Source organism: Parasteatoda tepidariorum, chromosome 10 (genome assembly GCF_982258835.1).
Source record: "Parasteatoda tepidariorum strain Cologne lab strain chromosome 10, Ptep-v5.0, whole genome shotgun sequence".
Taxonomy (NCBI): domain Eukaryota; kingdom Metazoa; phylum Arthropoda; class Arachnida; order Araneae; family Theridiidae; genus Parasteatoda; species Parasteatoda tepidariorum.
The window spans coordinates 23,023,392-23,040,772 of record NC_141764.1 but is presented as its reverse complement, the minus strand read 5'-3'; the positions used below and the strand labels follow the sequence as shown (position 1 = coordinate 23,040,772).

Here is a 17,381-nt window from a genome sequence, read left to right as displayed (position 1 = left end):
TAACGGAATTTATAGATGATGAAATGTATGAAAAAATTACATATATTTATAGTCATGCCATTAAAGGAATTACATATTTCCTAACTTTTAAAATTTCTTAAATTTATTTTTTTAATCATTCTTAATCGAATTTTAATTAAATTAAACCAATTGTTGAATTTTTATGAAAAGCTCATATAGGTATGTTTTTCTTTTCGTGGCAATCAATGTAACGGCTAACTTTTTATGTCAGTACAACTGTAAAACTCATTAAATCACTGTTGCGCAACTAAATCTTTATTTTTTACCACAAAAATTTTTCAGTTACATGGTTATACTAATTCTCAATCTTTTTGGCAATTAGTTATAGCCAAATTATTTTCAAATTTGATATTGATTGCGGTTGCTTTGTTTTTGGCTATTTTACCTTTCGATATATGGCCAACCGTAGATCTCTTCCCATGCTCCTAATTGTTCACTCTATTTTTATTTTGAATTCTTGGCGTTGTGACTGGGGTGCTTTGGCTTCTCAGCCCCAGCTGTTGAATTTTTATCTTTACAGAAAATCTTGATGTTAAAAGAATGAATCTCTTGACCACTTTTAGGGACTATATTTCATAATTTTTAAGTATGGCCATATTCTCAAAATAAAAAATCAATGTTCCTCAAATAAATTTGTTCAGTTTTTTGGGATGAATTTCTCTTCTTTATAACAAATTAAAATGTATCTCATACGGCCAAAGATGTGCTTAGTACTACAATGATGCTGTCTTCACTCACCACTAAATTGGAATAACCACCTTGAGCAGCCATATACTGCTTGTTCTAAATACTTGAAAACAATCAAATGTCTCAAATATGCCTTGGATAGTAGTAAATTTTATAAATAATTGTTGTAATATTCGAAGTAATAGTGTAGCTTGAAATTATACAGTTTAGATATTTCTTATACTAATAATGTGTACATTATTTTTTTCTCAGGTTAATGTTCCAAATGATTTGGAGGGTTCTGAACTTTTGGCTGAAAAGGTTGATCGTCGAGAGTTTATTGACCTCTTGAAGAGAATGCTTACGCTCGATCAAGATCGACGAATCACACCCGGTGAAGCTCTTAACCACAGTTTTGTTACATTAAACCACCTCATTGAATATGCTCATTGTAGCAAGTAAGTTGTTTATTTTAATTATCGTATATTCCAGTGTATAAGTCAACTTTTCTACACTGACTATTAATACACTGGTAATAACGACGGATATTAGTTGATCGTGGAATATCGATGCATTGTAAACATTGAGATTGATATTAGTAAGTCTGTGTCAATTTACCCCTTTAAAAACTATTTTTATAATTTTATCTACAACTAAATTTTCTCTCATATTTTCTTTACATATAAAGTTTTTAAAGTGACATTATTTCAGCAATTTATTATTTAGGAATATTTCATAAAATATAACACAATGAAAGCTTTCAAAACATACCATAAAGCTACAATTCTTTCTCTGCAATGAATTCAACTTCAATCTTAATGTTTGATTCCAATAAAAAAAAAAAAAATTCTTCACCCCCATCCAAAGAATTCATACTTTTAAAAGATTTTTGAATGCTCATTTGCCACGTGTCTAGTATCATTTAAAATCATTATATCGCTTTTTCTAAGCTTATTACTGTCTCAACTCAGAAAAAATTAATGTGATGGATGTAAACAATTGTTACAGCTAGTTCAATTTTCAAGAACTAAAAATTGTAATTAACATTTGTATTTATCCACTATGTATGGCAGCATTAAAATTATTAATAAACTAAGTTGTTGGCTCTCTTCAGGCAAAAAAAAACTTAAATATATACTAGTCTGCAGACAATATATCGATCGACATCGAATAAATATATCGATCAACATAAGTTACCTAGCTCACGTTGTTTTTTATCATTTTTCACGTTGTTTTTGTTTGGTTTTTTAAATTAACAAAACATCTATAGAAGTATCATGGACGTTTCTTGTTAAATTGCTTGTGAGAATTTTTTCCCTTTCCATCAACCATTTGGTCCAAGATTATCTAATTACTAAGATTTATATAAATATATATATATATTTTGCAGTTTACTTTTTTACACAACATACCAAAAATTTGCTTCCTCGTAATCAAAAAGAATGGGCTGACTTACACAATGAGATGCATGGTAATAGGATTGTAAAACAACTAAGTGTCACAGGAACCACAAAGCAAGGGAATTTCATAAATCTGGAAATGTTAGCAACTTTAATTAAAATATCTCGAAAGTTATGGAAAATGAATTTATTTATGAGTGGTTTTTAATAGTCCAATAAATTTATTAACGAAATTGTATTGTTAATAAGCAAAAATATTTTTGATGACATTTTTGAGGCTTTATTAGTTCTGAAGGATTTACCTCTTATGCTTTAGTACAGTAGAATATAGAAATTGTGGAAGAATCTACGTAATTTAATTATGAAGTTTGCATTATATTTTATTTTAATTATGATATAATCAGGGAGCATAGTGTTTTTAAAAAGTGCTCAAAGGTGTTTTTTTATTCGATGTTTGTAAAAAGAACTTAATTCTCTATCTTTTAAAAAGAGTTTTTTTTCTCCTTGCTTTGGAAAGTGATTTATTAAAAATATTTTTTGAGTGGACTACTTAAAAGGTGCTTATTTTTTGTTGAAAAATCTGGCTGCACACCCTGATAATGTCTTGAGTTGTGGTATAAAAAAAAAACTTGTTTGTGACAACAAGGTAGAATTTTATAAACCCTGAGTAAAACTGCAAAAAAAAAACCCATCTAAGTTTCTCAGGTTGGGTGAAATCAAAACTCTGCTTAAAATTAGAATATCTCTGGCTATTACCCAAAAATTCAGTTTTTTTTTTTTTTTTTTCCTAGCTTTGCAAGAATTTTAAATTGATTGACCGACCTGACTTAACACACATGTCAAAAAAAACTAAATAGTTATGACTTAGTTTTAAATAAATATTTATTTGAAATTTTCTCTAGTGTAAAAGCATCTGGAAGCATGATGGATGTGTGTCGTAAAATTCGTCCAGGATTTGACAGTAATGGTAATCAAGTATCCATCGTGAACAGTTTGTCTTCAACTTCAAATGTTGCTTTAGCATTCAATAATACATTGAATAATCTTCAGAATCAGGTATTTTTTTATGTTCTTCACTCTTTTATCTCATTTCTTACATCAAATTTCATTGAAGCTACATTACATGAATTTTGTATAAGTTTTACTTGCTATTTTTATTGTATATATTTCACGTTTTAAAAGTTTTTTTTTATCGAGTTGCGTTATTCATATTTTACAGTTAAGATCAGCAAAAAATTTGCTTATTTTATTCTATTTTAAGTTTATTTTTAAAAGGATATTACAGTTCATAGGAAAACCTTCAAATTGGCAGGAAATTTGATAATTTGATTTTCCATTAGAAGATTGCTGGAAGAAAAAAAATTTAATTAAAAAGTCTCTGACATGCCTAGAATATTACCAATCTTAAAATTATTGGTGACAAATATCAGGTTTTTAGATTCAAGGTAAAGATTTTTAACGTATAATATAATTATTTCTTTAAAAAAAATTGCATTACAGTGAAATAAAACAGTTGTTCTTATTTCACTGTAATGCAACTGTTAATTTAGCGATGTCATGTTTTTCTCTAGATCTAATATTTGATACAATAAATGATTAAAAAGAAGTATTTTGTAATAAAATAGTATGAACAAAATTTCAAGGTAGAGATAAATGATGGTACGAAATTATGTTTAAATTTTGCCAAATTACTTGGAAACAAGGTCATTGAACTTTATTTCTCAAACTAAATAGAAACTCCATTAAATTATAATTTTTTATAGTGTCATTCATTGTTATCAATTCCTATATTCGATATTTATTCATTTAATTGTTTTTTTTTCTTAGTTTCAATTGCTCTCAGCTGTAAGTTTGTTCTTTTGTTTTCTATCAATTTATTTAAATGTCTTTTTTTTCTGTAGTATCAATTGCAGTCAGCAAGTTTCTATCAACCAGCTCATCAATTAACAGCCCCTGCAAGGGTGAATATATCCCAAACTCAAAGTCAACCTCGAGTTGCAGCTGTAGCAACGAACCAGTATGCTGCTGCTGCAGCAGCGGCCGCAGCTGCTCGTGTAGATCCTTTCCAGCATGCAGCTCAGTCTCTTTGCGTTTCCTCCATTTTATGCCCTTCTTATCCAGGTAATGCTTTCATTCTGTTGTTTGCTTAAGTGGTGTATACTTTTTGTAAAACATTTAATTTTCGATTTTATAATATTTTAGGTTTAAATTCTCCAGCAAAGCATGTAGTACCTGTTGTAGCACAGTCTGCTCAGCCACAGGCTCTTCATATTCAACCATCGCTTTTAACACAGGTAATTAAATGTTATGTATATATATTTTGGGGGGCCGGAAAGTAATGTTGTTTCTGTGCATTTGATATTTCTTACCAAGATTTTGTTTTTAATCAATTATGTATTCACCCTCATTAGCAACAACCTTTCAATACCGGATCGAAAAAAATTAATTGGTCTTTAAGATTAACGAATATTTAATGCTCCGAAACAACATTATATTCTGGTCCCCCTAATGTATATATATAATATGCATACAGTTGAAAGTCCCATATCCAGAATCGTTAAACCTTGGGAACGTTTAAATACTATTGTCTGGTTTTTTCAAACACTATTAATATTCAGCTTAATAAGTGTTCATAGTTTATTTTTCCATGAAGTTTGTTTTCTTTTACTGCTCTTTTCTTTTCAACAATCCTTTCATCGTTATTGAGACGGAATAAATGTAGATATTGAAAAAACAGCAAGAAGAAATAAAAAATGATGATAAATTTTTTTAAAAGATCTATGTAAGATTAAAAGATAATGATTTTTTTGATAAAGGAAACAAAGTGTTCTTTATTTTGATTGTTAAAAAATGTCTGAAAAATAGACTTTGCGAGTAAGCAAGCATCGAGGAATGAAATTTTGTAGTGCATCTATAAAAAATAGACATATATAGAACAAATATTTATATGTGTGTGCGTTTATGTATTAAAAAAAATTTTCGCCTTTCAAACCCAAAATGTGCGAGTCAGTCCACTAATGTGCACTGAGCTTATAGTATGTTTGCAACTAAAAGAACTTCATTGAGCTTCAATTGCCCATTGGTTAAGGCACATGAGATGTTGTGAAAGACTAGGATTTTGTCCTTTCATCAATGGCAACTTGAAACCACCCAGCTTCAGATCAATATGTATCAGCTTATCTTAGATGTAAACACTATCGCTATGCAATGCTAACCACATTGCCCTCATCATGCTGTTGTTGTTACTATAACTTTAAAACATATGTTTCAGTGTTAAAACTTCTTGTGGACCAGTAACACTTTAAAAAGATTTCATAGTATTGTTATAATCTTCTTTATTAGCTCGACAACGTGGCATTGAGCCCAACCTAATCTTTCACCTGTAAGTTTTTTGTCTACTGTACAAGATATTTTTCCAAGCCATCTAACCATCTTAAATTCAGTTTGCTTTTTCTTTGAGTGCCTATTGGTCTGACGTTAAAGTTTGTTATTTTCATTTTTTATGCATCTTACTGATGTGGTCTGCTTATTTTGTTTTGATAATTGAAGGAAATTAATGATATCTGGTTATTTGTATCAACGATTGCTGTAATTATAAAAGCAAGATTACTTATAATAAATTCACTTAGAAGTTGAATTCTAAATAAAATTTGTCAAATAACGAAACAAATTTTTTTTATTTGTTTTGTATTAGTTAAATAGTTTATTCAATTTGTCATTAAGTAGTTCATTAATTTGTCATCATTAAAGTATGCCATTACTTTAGTAATAACAGTGAGCAATATCTGAAAATTTTATCTACATAATTGAACTTTAACAATACTTTCTTAGTTCAAAGTGCCTTTTTAGTCAATTATGTAACCAGTTTCAAAAATAAAGATTTTTTTTATAAAATATTTAGACAGTTGCTAAAACAATCTTTAGAACATTCATAACAATCCTTATAAAGAAAACATGCTTAGTACCTAGTCCAAAATAACAGACCCCATCATTAGATTGATTTCCATATTGCATAACATGAAAATAAGTGATTTTGTTTCCAATCCAATTTGCTTAAATTTGTATGTCAAGGTTAAAAAAGTTCTCAAGAAAAATTGTGAAACATTTTTAATTAAATATGATTAAGTATTAAAATAGGTCTGTTTTAGCTCTTAATGTTTCATGATTGTATTCTAGGTTGGTGCACAACAGTATGTCCCTGTTTCAGTTGTAGAACAAAATGGTCGCCAGATGCTTTTGACGGTAAAGTGTTTGACAATTATATCTCAAAAGTCTTGAGATATTTTGTATTATTTGCTTAATTTCCATTTATTTTTGTAGAATGCTATCCAGTCTGGTTGGCCTACTAGTCGACAAATGTTTGTACCATCATGGCAACAACTTCCTTCACAACGAGCGATTCAGCAACCATTACTCTCAGACTCAGAAACGTGGAGTCGTTCTTTAGTGTTAGAAAGAGCAGCTCTATTGTCAGATCAACCAGCAGTCATACCAGTTGTATGTATTATTGTCTTTTAAAGCTTTTCTTATCCTCTCTTTTGTTACTGCTCTTTGATGATTAAATAATTCTTTTTTAAATTTTTGAACTAATTGACCATTTAGAATAATATATATAATATAAAAATAGATCTTTAATTCAAGTTAAATTTTAATTCAAGGCAAACATTATCTCTTTATTGAAAAACACCCTTATATCATAGTAGCATTAATATTTAACCCCTTGACTTAAAATCCAGAGATAAGTAAGCGTAAGATAATTGTTAAGTTAAAGGGTTTAAGTCCAGATAACTCTTCAAAAAGAAATTTAAAATTTAAGCATGCAGCTTTGCTTCAAGTTTAGTGCTCCGAAACGTTAGCTATTTTTTTTCCTTAGCAAAAGCTTTTCAAAGATGTGCCACTCTTTAGTCCTGGAAACTGAAATCAGTCTTAAAAAATCAGTGGACTAAGTTCCATCAATATCTCTTTCCCAATTGTTTTTTAAATTAAATTTTAGCAAAAACGTTATTATTTTAATATTTATTGCTAAATAATCGGGTAATAATGTCACTCCACAACGAAAGAATATTATTGGTTGAATTTCAACATTTACTTGCGAAAATAAATTTTCTACTATTGTTGAATATAAATTCTGTTTTAGTTAACGCTTTCTCCCGTCTCTTTATAGTTAAATTACAATTATTTATTTTTTAAGAAAGGAAATCTATTAAGCTAAGATGAATGATAATGGTGAAATGGAAAATTAATTGCTTTACGAAAAAGTCAGTGGTTTATATCACTGTTTTACTCAGTGATTAGTGTAAAAAAGTATACTATGTTAACTATTTTTGTTTTGTTTGCTGTAAAGAAAAATATTGTTTATTTTTTTAGAAGAAATAAAGAAATTATTGATATACTATATGAGCCATTATCATGGAAAAGTGCATTTTGATGTCAGATAGCTATAAATTTCTGTAAATTCTAATAAACAACACTGGAATGTGTTAATTAGTCAAAAAATAAATTCAGTCTTTAAATTTTTTTAGAGTGGGACCCGTCCATCTATACATTTAAAACATGTGACTTGTGATTGCTCTGTTGTAAAAGGGATTTTAGTTAAACAGCGAATATTAGACTTTCTGAATAGAAACTGTTCAATATGCAGTCACAAAACTGTAAATGATAAAATTTTTCTGTTTTAATTAAATATTAATATATTTTTGATGATTTATGAAGAAATCTTTGTATTTTAGGAACTCCATGACTCTGCTGTCTACGAACATCTTAGAGACCGGACTCATTTAAACCATCTTTTACCTCAAGCCTTGGCACCTAGTGTTCAGCAAGCATGGGGTGTTGTAGCCTCTAATTCATCCCACTGTAATTTAATACCAACAAGATTGCATCACTCTTCTAATGGCTCAAAATCCTCTAGTAGTAACAGTACATCGACAAAACGCCAAACAAAACTAAGGTAGGATATACAATAGTTATTTTTAAAGATAAAAAAATATTTAGATTTTATAAATAGCAAATTGTCATGTTTTTGATGCACTTTACCACCAGAAGTCTTTTGACTTTATGAGTTTTCAAGAAAAAGAAACATTTTCTTTTCATGTGTTACGTTAATTTCACGAAGATATGCCGCCCCAGCAAAATTCGACTTAAGAGAGAAAGCTCTTAATTTTAAAAGGCATGAAATAAGGTGCTCAAAATTTGACGGTATCAACAATTTCTTGCTGAGTTAAAGCATCTGTTACAAATAATAATTATAAATAAAATAGGTGATTAAAAGATTAAAAAATTATTAAAATAACTATTCAATATACAATGAATGAATGTATGCCATCTTACTTTAAATCAGTTCAATAAATTTCATAATAACTTTTCAAAACTGCACATAAATGCGTGCAATTCAAACGTGAAAAGTTGCTAATGCATTTTGTTAATAGATACTAATATCAGTTTCTTTAAATCAAGAGATTAAGCTGCTGAAAATAACTCAAATAAATTATTAAAATATAATTTAATTAAAAGAACCTTACTTTGTTCAAAAATATAAAACTGTCGCAATTAGATCACATATCTTACTTGTAATTTTATTATCAAAGAAAACTACATTTTCGTGTCAGTAAGCTATTAATTTATAAAAAAATCCTGTAAACAAAACGCTGGACTACATTAATTAGACAAAAACAAACAAAAAAATGTTTTTTATAGTAGCACCCATTTAATTACATTCCAAGACTATGTAAGAAAGATTAAAATTATATTTACAATTTTTACCCTAGTTCACACGAGATGAATTTGGACTTGCTTTTAGAGGTCTGAGCCTAAGATACATAGGATTGTTTAGAACCAGTGTCACCCAAGAAATACATTTGCAGTCTCGTCACTTGGAATTTGATGTCTAATCAAACGAATTAGAGGAAAACCTTTTCTATCGTTAACATGTGAAAGAAAAAGCGAAGAGAAAAATAGAACCAACTAAAACTCCCAGTTACTAAAACGAAAATTGTAATTGAAAATCAAAAACTTATGCAAAATAAGTCATTTAACAATTAGTGTAGCCTCACGAAGCAAAAGCAGCAAACAGTTATGCGGATCGAGCGGTCCCCCAGATCAGCAATCGATATGAGCGAATGGTATTGATCAGTTTTTTCTTTCATTGTCATAAAAAAGCTTATTTCATTATAAATTTAAACATTGGGTATTCTTTGTACGTATCGTATCAATTCAGTTTTTCATTAATTAAAACAAAAAGCTAATAGTGGCACATAAACGGAAAATGTGTTCAGACTAATAATACCTTACTCCTTCAGACCAGTTACTAAATTTTTCTAGTGCTTGATAAATGAATGAGACATATTGTTTTTTAGGCCTGGAAAGGAGAAGGATATGAGCAACTCTCAATTGTCTCCTGTGAAAAAGAGGGTTAAAGAGAGCTCTCCACCCAAATGGGAAAGTCCTCTGACTTCACATCATATACAATCCAATCAAAACTGTTGCATACCAGCCAGTCAGTGGGATGTCACACACTCTTCAAAATCTTATGAAAGGTATGTCTTATTGGAGTGCCTAAGAGAATTCAATTTTATTTACTTGTTGACTTTCTTAATGGCCGGATTTTTTTGGAAAGTGTATCTACTCATTGCCTTTTTTTTTCTTTGTGTATTATAAGCAGGGATTGTATGTTGATGAACAAAAAATTCTTTAAAAAAATATTCTAAGACAGCCTTTACATGCCATCAAAACTATCTAAAAAATTATTACATTAGCTTTTTTTTTTTTTTTTTTAATTATTGTAACTTATGTTTATAAATTTATTAAAGAGTTAAATATATAATTTAAAAATAAATACCTGATTGAAAAAATTTTTTAGTATTTATTATTCTTTAGTTACTATCTTGAAAAGCATCAGAATTCCATTGTATTATAATTTTTTTTTTTTTTTTTTTTGTGTTCTGTTAATCGAAAGATTTAGAATGGTTTGCAAAAATTAATTTGAAATTTCAGAAAGAAACTTACACTTAACACAAAATTTGACATAATTTATAAAGAAAATTATTAGTTCACAAGTAAACTGCTCTTAAAATTATAACTGTTATTCGAAATTCATAAAAAATAATAAAAAAAATATCCCAGAATTTTGAATAATGCCCCTTAAAAATATGGTCAACCGAAACACATTTATCAACAGCATCCTAGCCCTGATTATTAGGCTTTTTTGTTTTTCTAATTTTTCTGTATTAAATATAACACGGCACATTTTCAGCAAGTTTTAAGTTTTCCTTTTTTTTATGCGTATATATACACATAATATTTTGCAATTTGTTTAAGTATCGACTGATTTTGATATAATGACAAGAAGAATTAAAACTTAATTACCATATTTATCTTTTTCACTTTTTTGTATTAACTTAGGGTAATTATTCTTTTTTTAATGAAGAAATTAATTATTACCTTTCTTAACCATCTCAAGATAAAGAATTATCTAACGTTAAGTTAATACTTTTTTCTTATTTGTTATAAACTTAGAATTTAAAATTCACATAAATATAAAAAGTTTAAGCTGAACGTGGAAGTTAATTTCATATACTTGAGTTTGTAAATACACAAAGAGGAGAAGGTTCATGCTTTTATTGAATTAGTTTATTTTTTATTTTCCCTTTTAGTGTTATTTATAAATCTATAAAAATTTTATTATTCAAAAAATTTATATTAATTTCTATTCACTTGATGTTTAAACAACTGTGTTTGATTGTATGAAATTTTTTTATAGAAATCGAGTACCAGCTAGATCGGACAAGGTTCACCAGAGGCCAACTATAGTTATACACGATACTCCTAGTCCGGTTGTAAGTGTCATCACCATCAGTTCAGATTCTGAAGAAGAAATAGATTCAACAATCAGGTATTGAATATTGTCTTTATTACTTGTCGGAAAAAAGGTCTTACTATTAATTCCTCTGATTTTCAATATTTGGTAACTAATGTAAATTTCTGCAATTCTGGTTTAACTTTGAAATATTTCTCATTAAATTTTTTTTCTTTTTTCATCCAAAAAAAGCATTTGCACTAATTATGTACTATAGTATGTTCTAGAAATTTTTCATTTTATGTATCTTTTGATATTTACTGTATATTGTATTTTTTGATCCTGGATATTGTGTTCATATTTAGTTGTTTATAATGTAAAAATGTTATTGTTAAAATGTATTTTTTGTTGTTTTGTTATAACAATTAGATGTATGTTGTGTGTCGACAGTTTTGTGGTTGACGATGTATAGTTTTAGTGAATATTAAAATGTAAGTATTACTGATGATTGTATGGCTAATGTTGGAGAATATGCCTTTGTGTTTTTACACTGAGGAAGAAAGGACAAAATTATGTTCTTCTGTTTTGTCTGCTTTTGTGACATTATTTGTGTTCCATTCATGTTATTGAGCTTTATTCAGATGTAGTATAGGTAATTGATCATATATTTGTTTAGATTAAAAAGTCATGCTTAGAAAGAAAAAAAGGTTAAATTAATTTTTATCATTCTTAATAGCTTTTAATCTAGATTTTCAGGATATTCTACTAAATCAGACACAAAATTAACAAACTTTGAATATACAGTAGAGCGCCGATTATCCGAACCCTTATTATTCGAACTATGTCTGAATTCTTTTTCTTTTTTTTTTTAAAGTTTAGAATACTTTTTAACCTATCGACAATTTTTCTAAATTAAGAAGATTTATTTTTTCTATATTTAATTTACAACCTTTTTAGCAGTTTTCTTGTAGTAGCCGTACATACATGTATTGTGATACAGTTAAACCTACATAACCCTTTAGCCCTTTACAACTGAAAATTATCTTCCAAGAATGCGAGCTTCATTTTGATAGTCTACAATGGTTGGAATGCAGAAGGAGTTAATGAATAGATAAGTGCTGAATTCTATAGTTGGGGAATGGGTAATTGTCACTCATGGTTAATTATTAGTGTTTACAGTGCTTGGAATCTTAAATCTTGGAATAAAATTATTAACAGAAAAACAAACGAAACTGAAGTTTCTGAACCAGTTGAGCTTTTGGATGAAAATGATGAAATTGTTGCTGAAATTTTGAATGAAAATCGGAACTGCACACAATTCATTAGATATTAAAATGAATTGGCTAGAACGTCAAAAATGATGTTGATCCAGTTCAGTTGATTTATTTAAAAAGAATAAGGGATATATGACTGCTAAAAAAAAAAAATGCATCTTCTTTGAAACGAAATCTTTGATGAATTTCTTTCACAATGGAAAATAATAAAAAATGTGGTAAAATCAGTAATTGACAGAAAAATTATAAAAAACTGAAATATGTATGATAAAAATAATTCAAAATGAAAAAAAAATTAATTTGAAATTTTAAAAATTGAAAAAAAAAAATTAAACATACTAAACAGAGTTACTTTAGATAGTACTGCCTGTCCTAAGCCTACAAAAGGTGTGAAGGGAAGTTAGTGCATAAATAATAATCATTTACACTAGATTTTAAACAACTTTCCAATTATCCAAACTTTTAATTATCCGAACCATGTTCGGTCCCAAGCAGTTCGGATAATCGGCGCTCTACTGTACCTCTTTTATTCAAAGTTATTAAAACTGTATTGCTTCAAAGTTTTAACCTTCTAAAGATTGTTTCAAGCAAGAGAAGCTGGTCTCCCAAAGGGGTCCTCTTTTCCTTCTAAAGTTTGTTTTTTAAGAGTTAAGTTTATTTTAGTTGTATTTAAGTTTTAATCTGTGTGCATATACTTACCTGAATTAGTTGCAATGTGTTATAAACTCTTTTATTTATTTACTATTATTATTTAATTTATTAAATATGTGCTAATATATAAATTGTGAGTACTTAAACATAAATTGGTTTGTTTTTTGTTTACTTTTTTTAATTTCAGGCTTATCTTCCTTTTGATAACTCTAAAAAAAAGTCCTAAGACTTTGCAGGTTTTAAAATAAATTTAGAATGTAATAAACTTATTATTTTGTTAGTAGGATCGTGTATTAGAAGGATTATTTTTTTATTTGATCTTTTGATATTTTCATTAAGACAACTATTGAATAAATTTATTATGCTGCCTAAATAGAAATGATTCTCCAGTTAGCTTCAAATGACTCTCTTTTCCATTTTTTCTTAGCATTAAATATATTGGGAGCCCTAAAATAGTCCATAATTTACCCCTATGTTTTAGCTTTATTTTCTTTATAAGTTCTATCATTAATAGAGGAATTTATTTATTTTATATAAAAAAAAGAATTTTTGGTGGAATTCTACTTTTTTTTTTCAGTTTTATGAAAAAAATTCCTCCTTTTCAAAGAGTTCTGCTTTTTTGAATTCCCGAAAGATTCCATTTTTAGACTTTTGTAAATATTATTGAAAGCTACATTAACTCAATTTAAAATTGTAATTCGTGTTGACCTAAATTGAAATTATATATCAATCTGCATTTGCATGGTTTAAAATTGCACATTGGGATTCATATTCATGTGATTTAAAATATCACATTAAGATTCATATTCACTCTATTTAAAAATCTGATATCAAGATTCACATTCACACAATTGTTACATAAAAATCTTGTAGTGATATTTTTTTTTTTAATTAAATGTTGATAATAGTGTAGAAATGCTTCCTACACGCATGTGCCTTGGCGCAGTATGTCCTTTTTTTTTACTTTGTGCCACTAAACCCCACATTCAATCAACACGCATGTGCTATGCATGCAAAAAAATTTAGTTTTCTACAAAACTCATCCCTGTGTATTAGGATTAAAAATCAGTTTGCAACATTGTTTTCTTATTCTTCGAATAAGCATTCCATTTGTGTTTAATGTTTATCAACACACACTATATGACATCTTTTAATTTGGGAATTCATTCAGAATGAATGTAATTCTGCTAAAAATTGCAAGTTTTTATTGCTGTATAATAAATTTATCCTAGAACACAAAACAATGTGTTAATTTGTGTTTAGGATTTCATGTAAAAATAAAAATTCATGTTTTGCTTTGTAGTTGTGATACGAAGAAATGTAAAGCTTGTGATTCAAATAAAATGAACTCCAACCATCTAAATGTTAATACTGCAGAAGTATCATCTACAACTAACTGTGACAGTGTGTTGGTTTTAACACCAGAAGGTGAAAATGGTTTGTATTATTATTTTTAAGTTTTTAAAAAATAATTTTATTTCGAAATCAGCTTTTTTTTTCCATATGAAAAATTGCAAACTGATTTCTCTCTGAGAAACTTTAAGAAATGTTTATATACTAGGAGTCTCCGCGCCCTGCTCGCTAACGCTCGCCAACCCCCGAGAATTGCTACGCAATCCTATGTGGTTCACGCCGTGAACCATGGCTCGCTGCGCTCGCTCGCCAATGAACACAATATTCTAGCACAAAGACATAATATATTATCATCAAAGACATAGTATTTTATCATCAAAGACATAGTATTGTACTTATGTAGAAGAATGTTCTTATTGGCTTTTAAAAAAGTATATTAGCTATTTAGATTGTACATGGTGAAAAAATCAAAACATTAGCTAAATAAGAAACACATTAGCAAAATAAATTATCAAATATTACTTCACTAATATTCTGCATTTTAAAGCTTGAAAATTCAATGCATAAATAAACGCGAAATATAAAAAATTTCAATGCATTCAATACAAACACTTAAACGTTTTTTAGACCTTTAGGTAGCTCCCAGTAGAAAAATATCAATTCAACAGCGGCCTTTTAAAGCATTCTCACTTCAATAATTAATTCCTAATTGAGTTTAAATTAAATATTGTCATGTTTTTAGTGCATGAATCTGAATTGAACAACCTGATAATGCTCACTCTGGTTATTGTTATCTGGTTGCTCACTACGTGCTCTTGCGCGCCGAATCCAATCAATTAAAAATGAAAACTGTTGCCAGCGCGAGAAAAGAAATATCATTGGTTTTATTGATACATACGTACGTATTAGCGTTTTATATAATATAGATTGTGTCCTTAAAACCTACCATTTGAAATTGCAAGGAATACTGTGGTATGGATATTTGAAATCAGTGCTTGCTTGAAAATTTTTAAATTACGATACGAGAACTTTGATTAATTTAAAGTTAAAAAGAAGTCCATTAATGTGTTGCAACTAGAAATAGAACCAAATAATTTACAATTATACATTTACTTTTGAATTTTCCTGAAAATGCCTTAATTTAAAAATATTAACTTGGTATTATAATTTTTTCCCAAGATAATTTATCTTTTAATTCTAAATATAATTTTAATAAAATTCTGTAGTATCCTTAGTAACTTAATTAGGACAACAAAAAAAAAATTTAAAATTTGGTTATTTTTTCTGTTTCAGTTCTCTAGGTCATGCCTAACCTATCCACATATATAATTGAATCCTAATTATTGCTTTCTAGTTATAGACTAACCTCTTTAAAATAATATTTGTTAAAACTATCAGTTTTTTCTGTTGAGTGATTTTTATCTCTGTTTCAATCAAGTTAATTCAGTTTTCGATTTGAATATTAATTGTGATTTTTATTATAGATCAAAATGGGAAGATGTCCTATGGGGGTGGTCAGCTGCACAGGAAAAATGTTATTAGCTGTGTTACTGTGAGAGATTCTGATTCTGAAGGCTACAACAGTCCTTTGCAAGCACTTCCTCATTTCACGTCATCAGTTATTGGTCGAGTAATCAAGCCTGAGCCACAGAAGGAAAAATCAACGTAGGTTATATTTCAATTCCCGCTCCTCCTTTTTTTAAGCCCTCCAGCAAATAATTTATTTTTCCCTTCTTTGTCATTGTTAAGCACAAATTGAATTGATACCTGGTATCCCGAAAATTGTAAATTATTTGAAAAATCAATCTGGTTCAAAAAATAATTACTTAACCTGTACTTAATTTTAAAAATAATTTCAAAGTTCTATAACAAGTGGCACTGCTAAATGAAAAACTATTTGCATGATGTGCAAAGGTATTCTTTAACTTTCACCTCAGATTCCTCACAAATTTACTGCAAAAAAGGATATCCAAAGCTAAATGCAGCCAACTGTATTTTTGTTATATTTTTTTTTTCGAGATTGTCAATTATTTTTGAAACACCTACGAGATAATTCATTTAAAAAGGATTTCCTAGCCTGCTCAGCTCTAAGGAGGTTTTCTCCATTTTTGTAGTGCTTCAATTTGGTGTGTCAAGATTAAATGTCTAACATAATGCTGAATCTGAAATAATATATACAGGGTGCGTAGCATTTTTAGAAAGTGCTTAAGCATGCTTATTTTTTATTTATGTTTTTTAAAAGCCCTTAAAGATGCATTTTTTTTATTCAGGCTTTGTAAAAAGTGCTTAATTTTCTTTATTTTTAAGAGAGATTTTCTTTACCATATCAATTGTCATTCTAAATTACAAAAAAAAAAAAAAAAATTCATGATTTTTACAATTTTCTCTGCAATATTTATCACAAACTAGCTATTTTATCATGATTATGTAAAGTCTTTGAAAATGTTTTTGAATTTTATTGATTTTATGTCTATAAATTAAGAACTTTAAACAATAGAAAAAAATTATTGGTGTAAAGGTTGAATGGTTGTAAAGTTCATGGAGATTTACTAATCAAGCAAGATATAGTAATTCATTTTTTATTGAAATTAGTTTTATTAATTTTTATTGAAATTTAAATAATTAAAGTTAGTTTTGTTAACATGCTCTTTAAAAAGATATGATTATATTTATTTTTCTTTGTGCTAAAATACATAACTAATTTCTTTTGTGACTTACAGTTGCCAACCTATTTCCCAAAAAAAGAGATTACTGGAAAAAGTTCAAGCGCAAGGGAATGCTGAAGCACGATCCCAATTTGGTAGCCAAAATTCTTTGATTTTGCCAACCAAGCAAGAAGTTTTAGCTGATAATGATTGCTGTCAGCAATCCCATTCATCATCGAATCCTCAGTCGGATAGCATTTTAGTGACATCTAGCCGATCATCAAGCAATTTAGCTTCTACTCGACATGCTTCTAGTGGTGTTGAGAAAGATTCATATCAATACTATTCTAAGCAACAAGTTCAGAATTTAGAAGGTGAAAAGCTCATAAAGTGTAGCAGTTCACCATTACGAAACAAAGAGGTGAATTTTCTTTTCATTATATTAAATTACTTTTATTGTTAGAATACAGACTGTTTTCATTAATATGTTTGAGTTGATTAATCTGCTGAACTTTATAAATTCTTAAAATCTGGATGGACACAAAAGTCTGGGAGTTTAATCAATCTGGATAAGTCA

At 28.3% G+C, this 17,381-nt stretch overlaps 1 protein-coding gene across 2 annotated transcripts in view; it reads left to right on the top strand.

The window, feature by feature from the left end:
* LOC107456488 (homeodomain-interacting protein kinase 3) overlaps window positions 1-17,381 on the top strand; it is a 58,420-nt gene that overhangs the window by 33,144 nt on the left and 7,895 nt on the right. The window contains exons 11-22 of one of the 2 annotated variants that reach the window (XM_087153154.1): window positions 961-1,145; window positions 2,990-3,143; window positions 3,989-4,208; window positions 4,290-4,381; window positions 6,264-6,329; window positions 6,408-6,584; window positions 7,817-8,037; window positions 9,443-9,622; window positions 10,846-10,977; window positions 14,110-14,234; window positions 15,644-15,824; window positions 16,880-17,225. In XM_087153154.1, coding sequence (XP_087009280.1) covers window positions 961-1,145; window positions 2,990-3,143; window positions 3,989-4,208; window positions 4,290-4,381; window positions 6,264-6,329; window positions 6,408-6,584; window positions 7,817-8,037; window positions 9,443-9,622; window positions 10,846-10,977; window positions 14,110-14,234; window positions 15,644-15,824; window positions 16,880-17,225 — 2,079 coding nt within the window. Of the gene's footprint in view, window positions 1-960; window positions 1,146-2,989; window positions 3,144-3,988; window positions 4,209-4,289; window positions 4,382-6,263; window positions 6,330-6,407; window positions 6,585-7,816; window positions 8,038-9,442; window positions 9,623-10,845; window positions 10,978-14,109; window positions 14,244-15,643; window positions 15,825-16,879; window positions 17,226-17,381 lie in introns of both variants that reach the window. The other variant, XM_087153153.1, reaches the window with a different exon arrangement.